This window comes from Cydia fagiglandana, chromosome 24 (assembly GCF_963556715.1).
Source record: "Cydia fagiglandana chromosome 24, ilCydFagi1.1, whole genome shotgun sequence".
NCBI lineage: Eukaryota > Metazoa > Arthropoda > Insecta > Lepidoptera > Tortricidae > Cydia > Cydia fagiglandana.
This window is the reverse complement of record NC_085955.1, coordinates 1,664,124-1,678,793: the sequence shown is the minus strand read 5'-3', so window position 1 is coordinate 1,678,793 and position 14,670 is coordinate 1,664,124. Positions and strand designations below refer to the sequence as shown.

At 46.8% G+C, this 14,670-nt stretch overlaps 1 protein-coding gene across 1 annotated transcript; it reads right to left on the bottom strand.

Annotated features, from left to right (window-relative positions):
* Positions 1-803: 803 nt before the first annotated feature.
* Positions 804-14,235, bottom strand: LOC134676575 (UDP-glucosyltransferase 2-like). Its single transcript, XM_063534965.1, has 9 exons — positions 14,086-14,235; positions 10,871-10,970; positions 7,800-7,959; positions 6,645-6,839; positions 5,370-5,586; positions 4,412-4,631; positions 2,612-2,831; positions 1,891-1,994; positions 804-961 (listed from the first exon to the last, which is right to left on the bottom strand). The coding sequence occupies exons 1-9, from the start codon at positions 14,233-14,235 to the stop codon at positions 804-806; spliced, it is 1,524 nt and encodes a 507-aa protein (XP_063391035.1).
* Positions 14,236-14,670: the final 435 nt, after the last annotated feature.

Genomic DNA, 14,670 nt, shown 5'->3' with positions numbered 1-14,670 from the left:
CGTCCACGCAGCGGAGCGGCAACGTCGCTTCGTTGCGTGCAGTGATGACGTTGTGTTTAACTGCGTTCCCTATGAGAGGGCGAACCGAGCAGGTTCGGACACGCACAGCTCGGTGCTGCATAGGTGCTGTGCGTGTACACGCGCAGCCACTTGTATTTATTTACAACTCGGCCGGTGCGCGTGCTGGTTTTTAATACGGATTCAGTGATAAAAGAAAAACTAATTATAAGATTTCGTTAATATGGATGTATATTTACGATATAGCACAAAGATTACCACAAATACGTCTTAAAAAAAATAATTTGGCCTGTGGGAAAGAATCGATTTTAGGTATTAACGATACTATTGGAAAACAAGGTTGTTGTATTGTAAACTATTTTGCGTCGGTGAACAATATTATGTAGTTACTCTCAACTATCTCGATTCAAATATGAGACATTTTTTTCTTCTAATTGCAATGGCGGCATTAGGTGAGCAGCTTCCATTTGCAACGGGAGTTATAATAACATGATGTAGGTACTGTCGTAGGAGTATTTTATTTTACTGCACGCATGACTGAGCTGCAGCGTGCACCTGCGTGGCGTGTGCAGCACGTTGCGTGGCGTGCGCTGCGTGACGTGCGCGTCACCCGGTGTGACAGGGGTGCTGCGCACGACACGCAGCGCACGCCACGCAACGTGCTGCACACGCAGCCGGTGTGGCTCGGCCTTTAGACTGCACGATTGGCTCGAATTCGCGACACCGCTGAACTAGCACCATTCTTAGTGCCCGTAAGGCCCGTCCTTAGATATAAGTCAATGCACTTATTCAGTTTTCCGCTTGGTGGCCCTTAGCTGTCGCACTACAAGTCGCCCCGCGACATAGAGTCCGTAGAAGAGCGCAGCACAGAAGAGAAGCTGGTCTATCCGGGCGCGCGCATACCAGGGGTAGTGCCGCGCTGCCGACCGCAGGTGGTAGGCGCCTGTAATCATTGAGTTACAATTAATAGGTAGGTTCTTACTAGAGATGCACCGGATATCCGGTTACTATCCGGTATCCGGCCATTATTTTACTATCCGGCCGGATACCGGATAGTGACCTATTATCCGGCCGGATACCGGATAGTAACATTGCTTGATTTCGGAGTAAACAAATTGGATATAAGAAACAGACACGGTCATAATCGTACTTGTTTATTATTTTAAAACAATTTAATAATTCCATTGAGTTGCGCGCGCACTCATTTCGAACCTAGAAATGAGTCCGCGCGAACGTTCACTACGAAACAGGTCAAACCTGCAGAATGCGCACCTGAAACACCGAAATGTAGGTTTGGTTCCGCTGGCCGAATATCCGGCGGCCGGATACCGGATATTCTGCTGAAGGTCAGGCCGAATATCCGGTATCCGGTATCCGGCCAAACAACTATCCGTTGCATCTCTAGTTCTTACGTATAAAAAGTACCTAATAGTGTGGTTTAGTGAAATCACCACCACGCTTGCGAGTAGCCAACCGTTGGGAATGTTCGATGGAATCTGCTGTAATTCTGTAATGCGACATGCTAAAGACTAGAGATGCAACGGATAGTTGTTTGGCCGGATACCGGATATTCGGCCTGACCATCAGCTGAATATCCGGTATCTGGCCGCCGGATATTCGGCCAGCGGAACCAAATCTTCTTCTTCCTCGCGTCATCCCGGCATTTCTGCCACGGCTCATGGGAGCCTGGGGTCCGCTTGACAACTAATCCCAAGAATTGACGTAGGCACTAGTTTTTACGAAAGCGACTGCCATCTGACCTTCCAAACCAGAGGGTAAACTAGGCCTTATTGGGATTAGTCCGGTTTCCTCACGATGTTTTTACTTATCTACAGGAAAATATTTAGTTAGCATACGTATGATATTTTTTACCTTGAGACTCTATGGCCAGTTCCACGTAATGAGGTATCAGCCTAGAGGGCGACACTGGACGCCTATGGAATAGCTTTGACAGGTGCTTCGCCATTTTGTAGTAGCTGCAATGTAAAATGATTTATCAATTTATATTTAATGAGAATAGAACTAATAATAGGCCTTTTCATCTGTGTCAGATGTTTTAAGCAGCATCCCGGTAACTACACTTGAGTTCGTGGCTGTATAGCCCTATGCGGGAGAGGATTTCTCGTCCACACACGCGGCAGGTGTAGGTATGCTCCCCCAGGTGGGCGGGAATTGGAGGTTTGCTCGTGGTGCCTCAAGCGTTTTTCTTTTAAAAGAATAGAACTACGCACTGTGAAAATGACAACATATTATACTTGATAATTCAAAAGGAATGAGAGACTATGGGAAATATATTTGAGCGAGAACATTTCCCATGAAAACAGAGAACGTTCTCTAGAGAAAGGCACGAAACAGGCAACACGTGAGACGGAAACCCATAGTCTAATAAAACATGGTCTTCTCTTCCCAGAGTGACACAAGCCTACGTCACAATAACATGGCCGCTAAATATAGCGCATATTATCATATAGCGCTGTCGCATGATGACGTAGGCGTGTGTCAGTCAGGTGACCTAGAAAAGACGGGAAGAGAGTACCAGGCAGAGTATATTATTATACCATGCGGAAACCTAACGGTAGCAAATATAGCCCACCTATCATTGCCGACCATCTCGTCAAGCCCCCTTCGCAGTTCACCCGCCATTCCAAGATGGAAGTCCACTTTGACCGCGAGGCCTGAGGCCGCCGCTCTCTCCGCGTTCACGGGCTGGTCTCCGAACACGGGCACGGCCAGTACCGGCACGCCGTGGTGGACGGCCTCGATGAGAGACAGGAGGCCGGCGTGAGTGATGAATAGCTTTATGTTGCGGTGCGCTGCAAACATATTTCACTATAAATAATATAAATACAAGCCAAAAAAACCCAAGGCAAGAAACTTTGCAGTGCGCTACAAAGATATTGGACTATAATAGAATATAATATTACATTTAAGACCACCGGTGGACGGGCAGCAGCGTCCCTCAAATTCGGTGTACTGTGTACTCGACTGCGATCGCCAAACCGCCTGCCAAGCGTGGCGATTATGGCATTCACCCCCCAAAGGGGGAGGCCTATATTCAGCAGTGGACGTCTTATGGCTGAGATGATAATGATGGTGATAATAAAGCCAAGCCAAAAAACCCCAGGTCTAGAAACGTGGCGGCCATTTATACAATCTTTGACTACGAATTCATAATAAAGTATCTTTCGGATCCTCAGATGTCAAATCATGATTAGAGCAAATTTTCAGTCTGATGTACTTACCTACCGTTTTTGAAATACATGCAAAACTGAAAAAGAACAATTTATTTCCACAACACATGGAATGGAGCAAACTGGGATTACATTTGGTTCTAAATTAAGGTATGGTACAGGGTGGCCAACTTGGAGGTATACAACTTTTTTTTGCCGCCATTTTGTTTTGGCGGCAAAGATGACAGTTGTTGCATGAAAATTACTTTGTGTAGATACGGCAAATTTGTTATGGAGCGTTTACAAGACAGGGACACGTGTCACGCGCCACGAGCCACAATAGAAACATTAAAAATAACGTTTCCCGGTCGATTAATTTCGTGAAACGGTGACATTGACTGGCCCCCAAGATCGCCTGATTTAACAGCTCCTAACTTTTTTCTGTGGGGCTATGTAAAGGGACGTGTCTATGCTAATAGGCCAACGAACCTTCAGCAATTAAAGCAAAATATTCGAAACACTATCGCTGAAATAACGCCAGAAATGTGTGAAAAAGTGATGAAAAACGCGATGAAAAGGGTTCGCATCTGCCATGCTGCTAGAGGTGAACATTTGTCTGACATTATTTTCCATGTGTAATTGCTGACCCTACATATTATATTTAACAAGGAATACTTAATATTTTTTATGTTTTATAGAATAAAATTTCAAAAATAAAGTGTATACCTCTTATTTGGCCACCCTGTATTAAGACGATTTCTAGCTTGCTGGGAATTAATTCCTGGGAAAATCTAATTTGACTGGCCTAAATAGCGTTATACTGATTGAATATAATATATTATATTGAATATAATCTTCTGCCCGCGAATTTCTCTGCGTGGGGTGATATGAAAACAATTCTACGAGTATGTCCTTCCTCGGGCCTTAAACTATCTCCATACCAAATTTCATACTTTAAGAATAAAGTAGCACTGGGCTGAACATGTCTGCCGGATGCATGATGACAGATGGACCAAAATAGCCACTGGCTGGCATCCTCAGGGTAGTCGTGGCAGAGGCAGACCGAGAAAGAGATGGCGGGACGACCTGGATGCATTCCAGCGGGATTGGCGGGATCTTGCTCAGCACAGGGAGGATTGGAAAAGGAGACGGGAGGCCTTTGCCCAGAAGTGGGACACACACATAGGCTAATAATAATAATAAAAAAAGAATGAAGTATGTACCTAATATCCCAGGCTGTGGAAACCACTTCCTCACATGTACGTTCTTCGGAAGGTTCTGCAGCTCCTCGTTACTTCTCCACAACACCGTGTACGACAGCTGACCAAGCATCTGGCTGAGCTCTGTCTTCAGGCTGGCTGGAAGCTCCGAAACCTCCACTACGGAACCCAGACTGAAGTAGATAAAGCCTTGAGTTGAGGAGTCTAAGAGCTCTTCTAGATCCTGCAGGCAAAATTAACTTTAAATCTTCAGAATAAAATACAATACTGGAACATTTCATCCCAACAAAAATATAAATTTGAAAGAATGCCATGTACTTTCGCTAATTTTAAGAAATGACCACCTCGCCTACGCCTCGGCTAGTCTGTGGCCATGAGTAAACCCATGCATAATAAAAAAAAAAAAAAAAAAGTGATCTAACTGGAAACCAAGATCTTTCTAACTAGGCCTGTGACTCAAACGTTCATCAAATTGACAACATTCTATATTTTTGTGTCAGTCAGGCAGGACATCGTTGACGAGTCCATGGTACAAACGTTTCTCAAAATCAAAAAGTCTAAGCAATCAAAAGCTTTTATTAAAGAGAGACTAGTTGCGACTGCTACTGCAATATTTTATTTGACCGAATATAAGTTATGTAGAAAACATTCAGAAAACCATTGCTCCTCTATGCTCAAAACATTGGATCCCGCGTTTGCCGCACATAACCACAGAATAAATAATAGTACTAGGTACAGAAGACTCGCTCTCTAACAAAACGCGTCTGTTACGATCGAGACAGATATGGCCGCTAGGTGGCGACAGCGCCACGTTTATGGCTAGCCACCAAAATTGGTGTGGAACGGTACTTATAGCTACCTGTTCCAAAGCGACGAAATCGCGGAGTAAGCCACGCATGACCTAACGCACACACCTGCCGCTTCCTCAGGCCACAAATCCTCGAATCTTGCAATCACAAACCTTAGGAAGACTAGCATTCTCCTCCACATGATACCCGCCTATGTCCACGACGTTAGGCGGGAAGCTCTGTGCCGGCGCCAGCACCGGATGCGAGTTGACAAGGAGAATGGACACGTTGTTATACACTTCAGAAAGGGGCGGCAGTACTGAGCCGCGAGCGGCCGCTAATGGTCCAAATATATCCATGTACTGGTTTGCGGAGGTGGTGCGTAATGCCCTGCAAACATAAGAATACTTAGTCAAGTGCCCTGTTTATCAAAATCTTGTAACTTGTAATACAAGTGGAAGTCCCTTTCCAACAAAAGCTTTCCAAAAGGGACTTCCACTTGTATTAGAAGTTACAAGCTTTTGATAAACAGGGCACGTTCTCTTCTTCTTCGTTACATTCTTGATAGAGTGGTCGTGGCCATTATGTAGGCTTTTGAGCGACTTGTTTAACGACACGTCGCCATTCCTCCCGTAGAGCCGCTTTCCGTGGACATTTGCCTACTGTGGCCGACACACTGGCTTTGATTTGGTCGGTCCATCTCATTGGCGACCTTCCTCTAGCCCAGTCAACTCCCATTCTTCCTTGCACAACTAGACGTTCTATGGATGTTCCGTCTCGTCGAAACACGTGTCCAAAGAAGTTGAGGATCCGAGTTTTGACCGTAGAAACATTTGCCTTAGTCCAGTTACCAATGGATGAACTTTTTTATACTACATAATATGCAACCTGTGTTCTAACAAGCACCCTCGTAGGGCTCACGATCCTACCCGTACATAATTATGTAGACTATGTAGTGCATAATTGTTTTCCATCATATTTTCTTGAAAACCTTATTTGTCATACTATTTCAGTCAACCTCAGTACTTTCTGTACCGAGACTGACTGAAATAGCAAGACCAGTTCGTACGTTTCCGTGAAAATACGATGGAAAATAATTATGCACTACATCTGTAGGGACTATTTACTTCAATGTTATGTAAACCATATCCAATTGGAACAGAGTTGCATTTCGTTTAATTTTCTAAACAAAAGAAATTTAACTATTATTCCTTCACTATAGATTTCAAATGGCATATTTTTGTATAAAGCCCGATTTAGACGATGCGAGAACTCGCATGCGAGTTTCATACCATTTTACCATTGCGGGTTTTGATCGGTCGGTTGAATTGAACGTAACCAACAGTCCGCAATGTAACTAAAATCGCATGCGAGTTCGCGCGCCGTCTAAATCAGCCCTAATGGGCCTGATTAACAGACTGGGTGACCCCATATCTGGAAAACCTCACCACATCATAACCTTCATACCCCCCACGACCACACTGTTGGCAACTCTCTGGAAGAAGTTCATCGGTATCGGCGCACGCGTCGCCATGGTGGGCACGAGCGCCGTGCTGGTCACGTCATCCACCAGCATCTCCAAGTTAGGGTGTGGGGATAGGCTGCTGAACAGGATCCATGGCACCTGCTGGACTGCTGCGTACCTGAAACGTCACAAGCGCCAATAAAAAGCGGCAACCCGGATTTTTTTAAACGCATCTCACAACTGAGCCCACTCCACACTAGCGTCTCCTGATCGTCGGCGTTGACTCTAGACGCTCTAGTGTGGGGTGGCCCTAACTTTTACTCTAACTCACCCGGCCGGCACACAATTGACGAACCCGTGCCTACGGAGGGACAAAACATATGTACGCAAAGCGACAATATTAATAACACGTTTTAACATTTCTGACAACATACCAAAAACAATCTACGTAATTCGGTCGGGTTATTTGTTGCCCACCATAAACCATACTAAATGTTTGGTGGGGAACAAACAAAAAGTGAGACTGTGACAAGGACAAGCAATAATACCGCATTCTCTGCTACTCCTACTGAAATTTCCATAAGTGCATCTCGTTCGGTCGTTTGGCCCCTCCCCCGTGTCATCTCTATGTTATTGTACCTCTATGGATGAACCACTCAGTGACTACAGCATCGAAGTCCTCTAACATCGCTTGCTGCAACTCTGGAGACCTGGCAGCGATGGCCGCTATGTCAGAGCCGAGCGTTAGCTAGATAACCTAGCCTACCTGGCCACCAGAACCAGCTACAAGGGCTAGACGTCTAGGACTGTAGCCGCGGAAGCTTAAAACGCCGGTTCGAGTCGGTTTGGTCACTTTTTCATCGGTTCATCATCATAAGACCCAGATTTCTTGCAGGTTTGAATTTGAAACGACCGTAGGTATGCAGAAAACGACCAACTCAATTTTTTTATCAAGGCAGAAAGCAACCAAAGCTACTGTTGTTAAGTTAGGGTGTAAGTCACTTTGACAAAAATAAAAAGTTGGTCGCTTTCTACAGAACTACGGTCACCTTCCTAATTCCATTGCCTATAGTTAAAAATTCTATTGCATTTTGTCCTATTAAAAGGAACTGGGGACTTGCCTACATCTTTAACTTACCCAGCCGGCATATCACTCACGAACCACTCAGTGACTACAGCGTCAAAGTCCTCTAACATCGCTCGCTGCATCTCTGGAGAGCTGGCAGCGATGGCCGCTATGTCGGTGCCGAGCGTTAGCGTCCGGAGCATCGTCTGGTAATCCGAATTGTTGAACCCCGCTGTAAGAACCATAGAGAAATATAAGTATACTTACAAGTAATCATCATCATCATCTCAGCCATAAGACGTCCACTGCTGAACATAGGCCTCCCCCTTATGGGGGGTGAATGCCATAATCGCCACGCTTGGCAGGCGGGTTGGCGATCGCAGTCGAGTACACCGAATTTGAGGGACGCTGCTGCCCGTCCACCGGTGGTCTTGGACGTAGTTTAAAGACATACCCGGGTACTTACAAGTACAACAAAGATATAGTTTTGTTGCATAATACATGTACAATTAGCAATAGTAACAAAGTCTTGATCCACTACAACTAAGAATTATTAGCTGTTACAGCCACAGAATAAATAATAGTACTAGGTACAGAAGACTCACTCTCTAACAAAACGCGTCTGTCACGATCAGCACAGATATGGTCGCTAGGTGGCGATAGCGCCATGCACGCGCGGCTTATGGCAAGCCCCAAAATTGGGGTCGAACGGATGGACTTTTAGCTACCTGTAGCAAAGCGACGAAATCGCGGAGTGAGCCACGCCTGTCACAGCTAACAACAATGTCTAATAAAATTTAGTTGGTACCAATAAATCAATTAGCTGTAGTTGCTAATCAGTTAGTAGCGGTAGCAAATTTATATTAGAAATTCGTTTAGCTAAATATCATTAGCAAGGGCAGCTAACTAGTTTTAGTTGCTATAGAAAAAGCTTTGTTACATTTGCTAAGAATTTGTTTGCAGCAAAGGAAATTTCAGCGAAGCGAGTTTAGCTGCCACAGATAAAGTATTTTTTCACCACACCAGCTCGGAAAGAATTACTTTGCACTTCAAAAACGAATAGCAAAGTTGCATTTTATCCACATGTGAGGCAAAGTAATCAAATGCAGATTTTGAGTTGTTTTTTTATGTTTGCTGGTAGAATTGAATTTTAAATGATGATTTTGGATGATAAATATTTAATAACATTCATTTGGATTTGATTTGGTTTGATTTTGTTTGTTATTTTACATTTAATATTTGCTTCGGGTTGGTGTGGTGAAAAATTTTGTGTTTCACTCGTGGGCAAATTTTGTTTAACCCTCGTGCTTCGATACCCTCGCAACGCTCAAGATTCCATTTTTCGAACCACTCGCTACGCTCGTGGTTCAATTTTGGAATCTTTCGCTTGCTCGGGTATCAATATTAGCACGAGCGGTTAAACAACAACTTTGCCCCCGAGTGAAACAAATAACTATTTTCCGTGTATCTAAAGAAAGAGTGGTCTACATCAGCCGGCCTAGCCAAGGTTACAATCGCTATCGCTTCTACAACGAAAAGCGTTATGTCTCTCTATCACTCTTTCACGTTAGTTACCAAAACGCCTATTATTTTCATAGTCGACATCTAGCGTCAATTAGCGGAATTATCAGTACTACTACTCGAGAATAGATGTTCTTTATCTCACTTATTTATATGCCTACTTGTTTCTCTTTGACCAAACGTAGGTTAATGATAATGACATTCTGTTGAGCCAAAATTCAGTGAAGATTAGATTAGAGCGGCGAAAAGTATAACGCTAATGCTCTAGTTTCCTAGGATAGCGGTGCCGTCATATAGCGGCCGTCTCCATACAAATACTACGACACCCATATTTAGCCGTATTATTTAGTATGGAGACGGCCGCTATATGTGACGTCCCACGGGTAAAGGTAGCTTATGGCGGTCGGCGCTTACGCTATTATTAACGCCGCTCCAATATTATTGCGGCGCTATGTGACGTAAGCGCCAGCCGTCATAAGGTACCTTTTGCCGTGGAACGTCACATATAACGGCACCGCTATCCTAGGAAAACCGATCTTTACTGTCGCGAACGCGTGCGAAGGATTTTACATCATTGACATACTTATATCGAAGGACGGGCCTTACAGGCAATAATTATGGGGCCAGACAGCGGTGTCAGGCACACGAATTTGAGCTAATCGTGCGGTCTACACCACAACGCGATTGGTTGATGAGTTCACATCACGCACGCGATTGGCCGCAACTAGTGGCTTTAGACTGCACGATTGGATGGAATTCGTGAGTGACACCGCTGTACTAGCACCATTCTTAGTGCCCGTAAGCAGTGGCAGATTTGCAGTCTTTGCCGCCCTAGGCCCCAGACCCTGTAGCCGCCCCTTTCAGCACCCATCATATTGACGACATTTTGAGTTATGTCTTGTTTTCATCAGTGAATTTTTTGTCACAATTTGCCGGCCCTAAATATCTTGCCGCCCTAGGTCCGGGCCTACTAGGCAGTCTAGGCATTAGGGCAAATCCGCCACTGCCCGTAAGGCTATGGCACCCGCGTGCGTGCGCCCTTATTGAATTTTGTTTGCTTATGTACCAAATAGAGATGCAACGGATAGTTGTTTTGCCGGATACCGGATATTTGACCTGACCATCGGCCGAATATCTCGTATCCGGCCGCCGAATATTCGGCCAGCGGAACTATACCTACATTTCGGTTTTTCAGGTGCGCATTCTACGGGTTTGACCTGTACAGTTACCATCAGTTTGTCACTGACATAAACGCCGTCGAGAACGTAATTTACTTTCTATACATCCCGTTTGCACTAATATGCGAGTGCGTAACCGTACTGTTTCCTAGTAAACGTTCGCGGGGACTCATTTCTAGGTTCGAAATGAGTGCGCGTGCAAGTCAGTGGAATTATTAAATTGTTTTAAAATAATCAACAAGTACGATTATGACCGCGTGTCTGATTCTTAAATCCAATTTGTTTACTCCAAAATCAAGCAATGTTACTATCCGGTATCCGGCTGGTTAGTAAAATAATGGCCGGATAGGCCGTATACCGGATAGTAACCGGATATCCGGTGCATCTCTAGTACCAATGATGTAGGCGTGTGCATGAACATTATGTGTAGATATAAATGCGTACATAGTGAAGTAAACTTTATAACTCTAGTGGCGCTGACGTCGATGATGGTCAGGTTGGATGCCGGCTTCGTCTTCTCTGGATACGGCGTCGCCCACCATACCTAAACATAAAAAATACGTTTTTTTAGTAGTTTAAAAAGTAAAAAAACCGGCCAAGTGCGAGTAGGACTCGCGCATGAAGCGTTCCGTAAAGTACCATAAAACGGCAAACGGCGTGTTTTCAAAAAAGGCAAAAAAAACACGTTTGTTGTATAGGAGCCCCACTTAAGTATTTATTTTATTATTTTTTAAATATTTGTTGTCATAGCGGCGAAAGAAATTGAAAGTAATTCTCTAAAAATTCATCTGTGAAAATTTCAACTAGCTATTACGGTTCATTCTGAGTCTGGTCAGTCTGGTGACGGACAGACGGACAACGGAGTCTTAGTAATAGGGTCCCGTTTTTACCCTTTGAGTACGGAACCCTATAAACACTATGCAACAATCATCGTATAAACGGGTTATAGTGTAAGTTAAGTAGGTATACCTGGTGTCCCGCTTGCAGCAGCGCATCCACGAAGCCTCTCCCCAGGATCTTGTGGCTTGGAGACGGAACAGGGAAGACGCACAGGATCCTGTAGCCCTCCGCCAGGGACATTGTGGCCCATAGGACCAGTAGGGCCAGCTTCATGTTCATAGAAGAGGAAGAGGGTTCTATTGTGGTGTACCTAGTGTCCCGCTTGCAGCAGCGCGTCCACGAAGCCTCTCCCCAGGATGTTGTGGCTTGGAGATGGAACAGGGAAGACGCACAGGATCCTGTAGCCCTCCGCCAGGGACATTGTGGCCCACAGGACCAGCAGGGCCAGCTTCATGTTCATAGAAGAGGAAGAGGGTTCTATTGTGGTGTACCTGGTGTCCCGCTTGCAGCAGCGCGTCCACGATGCCTCTCCCCAGGATGTTGTGGCTTGGAGACGGAACAGGGAAGACGCACAGGATCCTGTAACTCTCCGCCAGGGACATTGTGGCCCACACCAGCAGGGCCAGCTTCATGTTCATATAAGAGGAAGAGGGTTCTATTGTGGTGTACCTGGTGTCCCGCTTGCAGCAGCGCGTCCACGAAGCCTCTCCCCAGGATGTTGTGGCTTGGAGATGGAACAGGGAAGACGCACAGGATCCTGTAACTCTCCGCCAGGGACATTGTGGCCCACACCAGCAGGGCCAGCTTCATGTTCATATAAGAGGAAGAGGGTTCTATTGTGGTGTACCTGGTGTCCCGCTTGCAGCAGCGCGTCCACGAAGCCTCTCCCCAGGATGGTGTGGCTTGGAGACGGAACAGGGAAGACGCACAGGATCCTGTAGCCCTCCGCCAGGGACATTGTGGCCCACACCAGCAGGGCCAGCTTCATGTTCATATAAGAGGAAGAGGGTTCTATTGTGGTGTACCTGGTGTCCCGCATGCAGCAGCGCGTCCACGAAGCCTCTCTCCAGGATGTTGTGGCTTGGAGACGGAACAGGGAAGACGCACAGGATCCTGTAGCCCTCCGCCAGGGACATTGTGGCCCACACCAGCAGGGCCAGCTTCATGTTCATAGAAGAGGAAGAGGGTTCTATTGTGGTGTACCTGGTGTCCCGCTTGCAGCAGCGCGTCCACGATGCCCCTCCCCAGGATGTTGTGGCTTGGAGACGGAAGAGGGAAGACGCACAGGATCCTGTAACTCTCCGCCAGGGACATTGTGGCCCACACCAGCAGGGCCAGCTTCATGTTCATATAAGAGGAAGAGGGTTCTATTGTGGTGTACCTGGTGTCCCGCTTGCAGCAGCGCGTCCACGAAGCCTCTCCCCAGGATGTTGTGGCTTGGAGATGGAACAGGGAAGACGCACAGGATCCTGTAACTCTCCGCCAGGGACATTGTGGCCCACACCAGCAGGGCCAGCTTCATGTTCATATAAGAGGAAGAGGGTTCTATTGTGGTGTACCTGGTGTCCCGCTTGCAGCAGCGCGTCCACGAAGCCTCTCCCCAGGATGGTGTGGCTTGGAGACGGAACAGGGAAGACGCACAGGATCCTGTAGCCCTCCGCCAGGGACATTGTGGCCCACACCAGCAGGGCCAGCTTCATGTTCATATAAGAGGAAGAGGGTTCTATTGTGGTGTACCTGGTGTCCCGCATGCAGCAGCGCGTCCACGAAGCCTCTCTCCAGGATGTTGTGGCTTGGAGACGGAACAGGGAAGACGCACAGGATCCTGTAGCCCTCCGCCAGGGACATTGTGGCCCACACCAGCAGGGCCAGCTTCATGTTCATAGAAGAGGAAGAGGGTTCTATTGTGGTGTACCTGGTGTCCCGCTTGCAGCAGCGCGTCCACGAAGCCTCTCCCCAGGATGTTGTGGCTTGGAGACGGAACAGGGAAGACGCACAGGATCCTGTAGCCCTCCGCCAGGGACACTGTAGCCCACAGAGCCAGCAGAGCCAGCTTCGTATTCATATAAGAGGAAGAGGGTTCTATTGTGGTGTACCTGGTGTCCCGCTTGCAGCAGCGCGTCCACGATGCCTCTCCCCAGGATGTTGTGGCTTGGAGATGGAACAGGGAAGACGCACAGGATCCTGTAGCCCTCCGCCAGGGACATTGTGGCCCACAGGACCAGCAGGGCCAGCTTCATGTTCATAGAAGAGGAAGAGGGTTCTATTGTGGTGTACCTGGTGTCCCGCTTGCAGCAGCGCGTCCACGATGCCCCTCCCCAGGATGTTGTGGCTTGGAGACGGAACAGGGAAGACGCACAGGATCCTGTAGCCCTCCGCCAGGGAAATTTGGCCCACAGGACCAGTAGGGCCAGCTTCATGTTCATAGAAGAGGAAGAGGGTTCTATTGTGGTGTACCTGATGTCCCGCTTGCAGCAGCGCGTCCACGATGCCTCTCCCCAGGATGTTGTGGCTTGGAGACGGAACAGGGAAGACGCACAGGATCCTGTAGCCCTCCGCCAGGGACATTGTGGCCCACAGGACCAGCAGGGCCAGCTTCATGTTCATAGAAGAGGAAGAGGGTTCTATTGTGGTGTACCTGGTGTCCCGCTTGCAGCAGCGCGTCCACGATGCCCCTCCCCAGGATGTTGTGGCTTGGAGACGGAAGAGGGAAGACGCACAGGATCCTGTAGCCCTCCGCCAGGGACATTGTGGCCCACAGGGCCAGTAGGGCCAGCTTCATGTTCATAGAAGAGGAAGAGGATTCTATTGTGGTGTACCTGGTGTCCCGCTTGCAGCAGTGCGTCCACGATGCCTTTCCCCAGGATGTTGTGGCTTGGAGACGGAACAGGGAAGACGCACAGGATACTGTAACTCTCCGCCAGGGACATTGTGGCCCACAGGACCAGCAAGGCCAGCTTCATATTCATATTGCCTATACGTTTCACACATCAGGTAAATAACAAGTAATAAAATGGTCTGCCAAGACAGAATTGACTTTTATCCTTTAGCCGCCCACGAATCACAACTTGCCAAGACAAAAGCGATTTTGTTTTTTTACACCAAGGATTCAAAATGCAATTGGACGATGGCCTTTTTATAGGTCTCTGGGCGACTAGAGGTTAAATGATGATTTTGAAACATAAATATTTTAATAACATTCATTTTGAATCGATTTGCTTTGATTTTGTTTGATGTTTTACAGTTAATAATTACCTCGTGTTGGTTGGTGAAAAATGTTGTGTTTCACTCGATGGCAAAATTTGTTAAACCCTCGCAACGCTCAAGATACCATTTTTCGAATCATGGAATTGGAATTTTGGAATTTTCGTTTGCTCGGGTATCAATATTAGCACGAGAGTGAC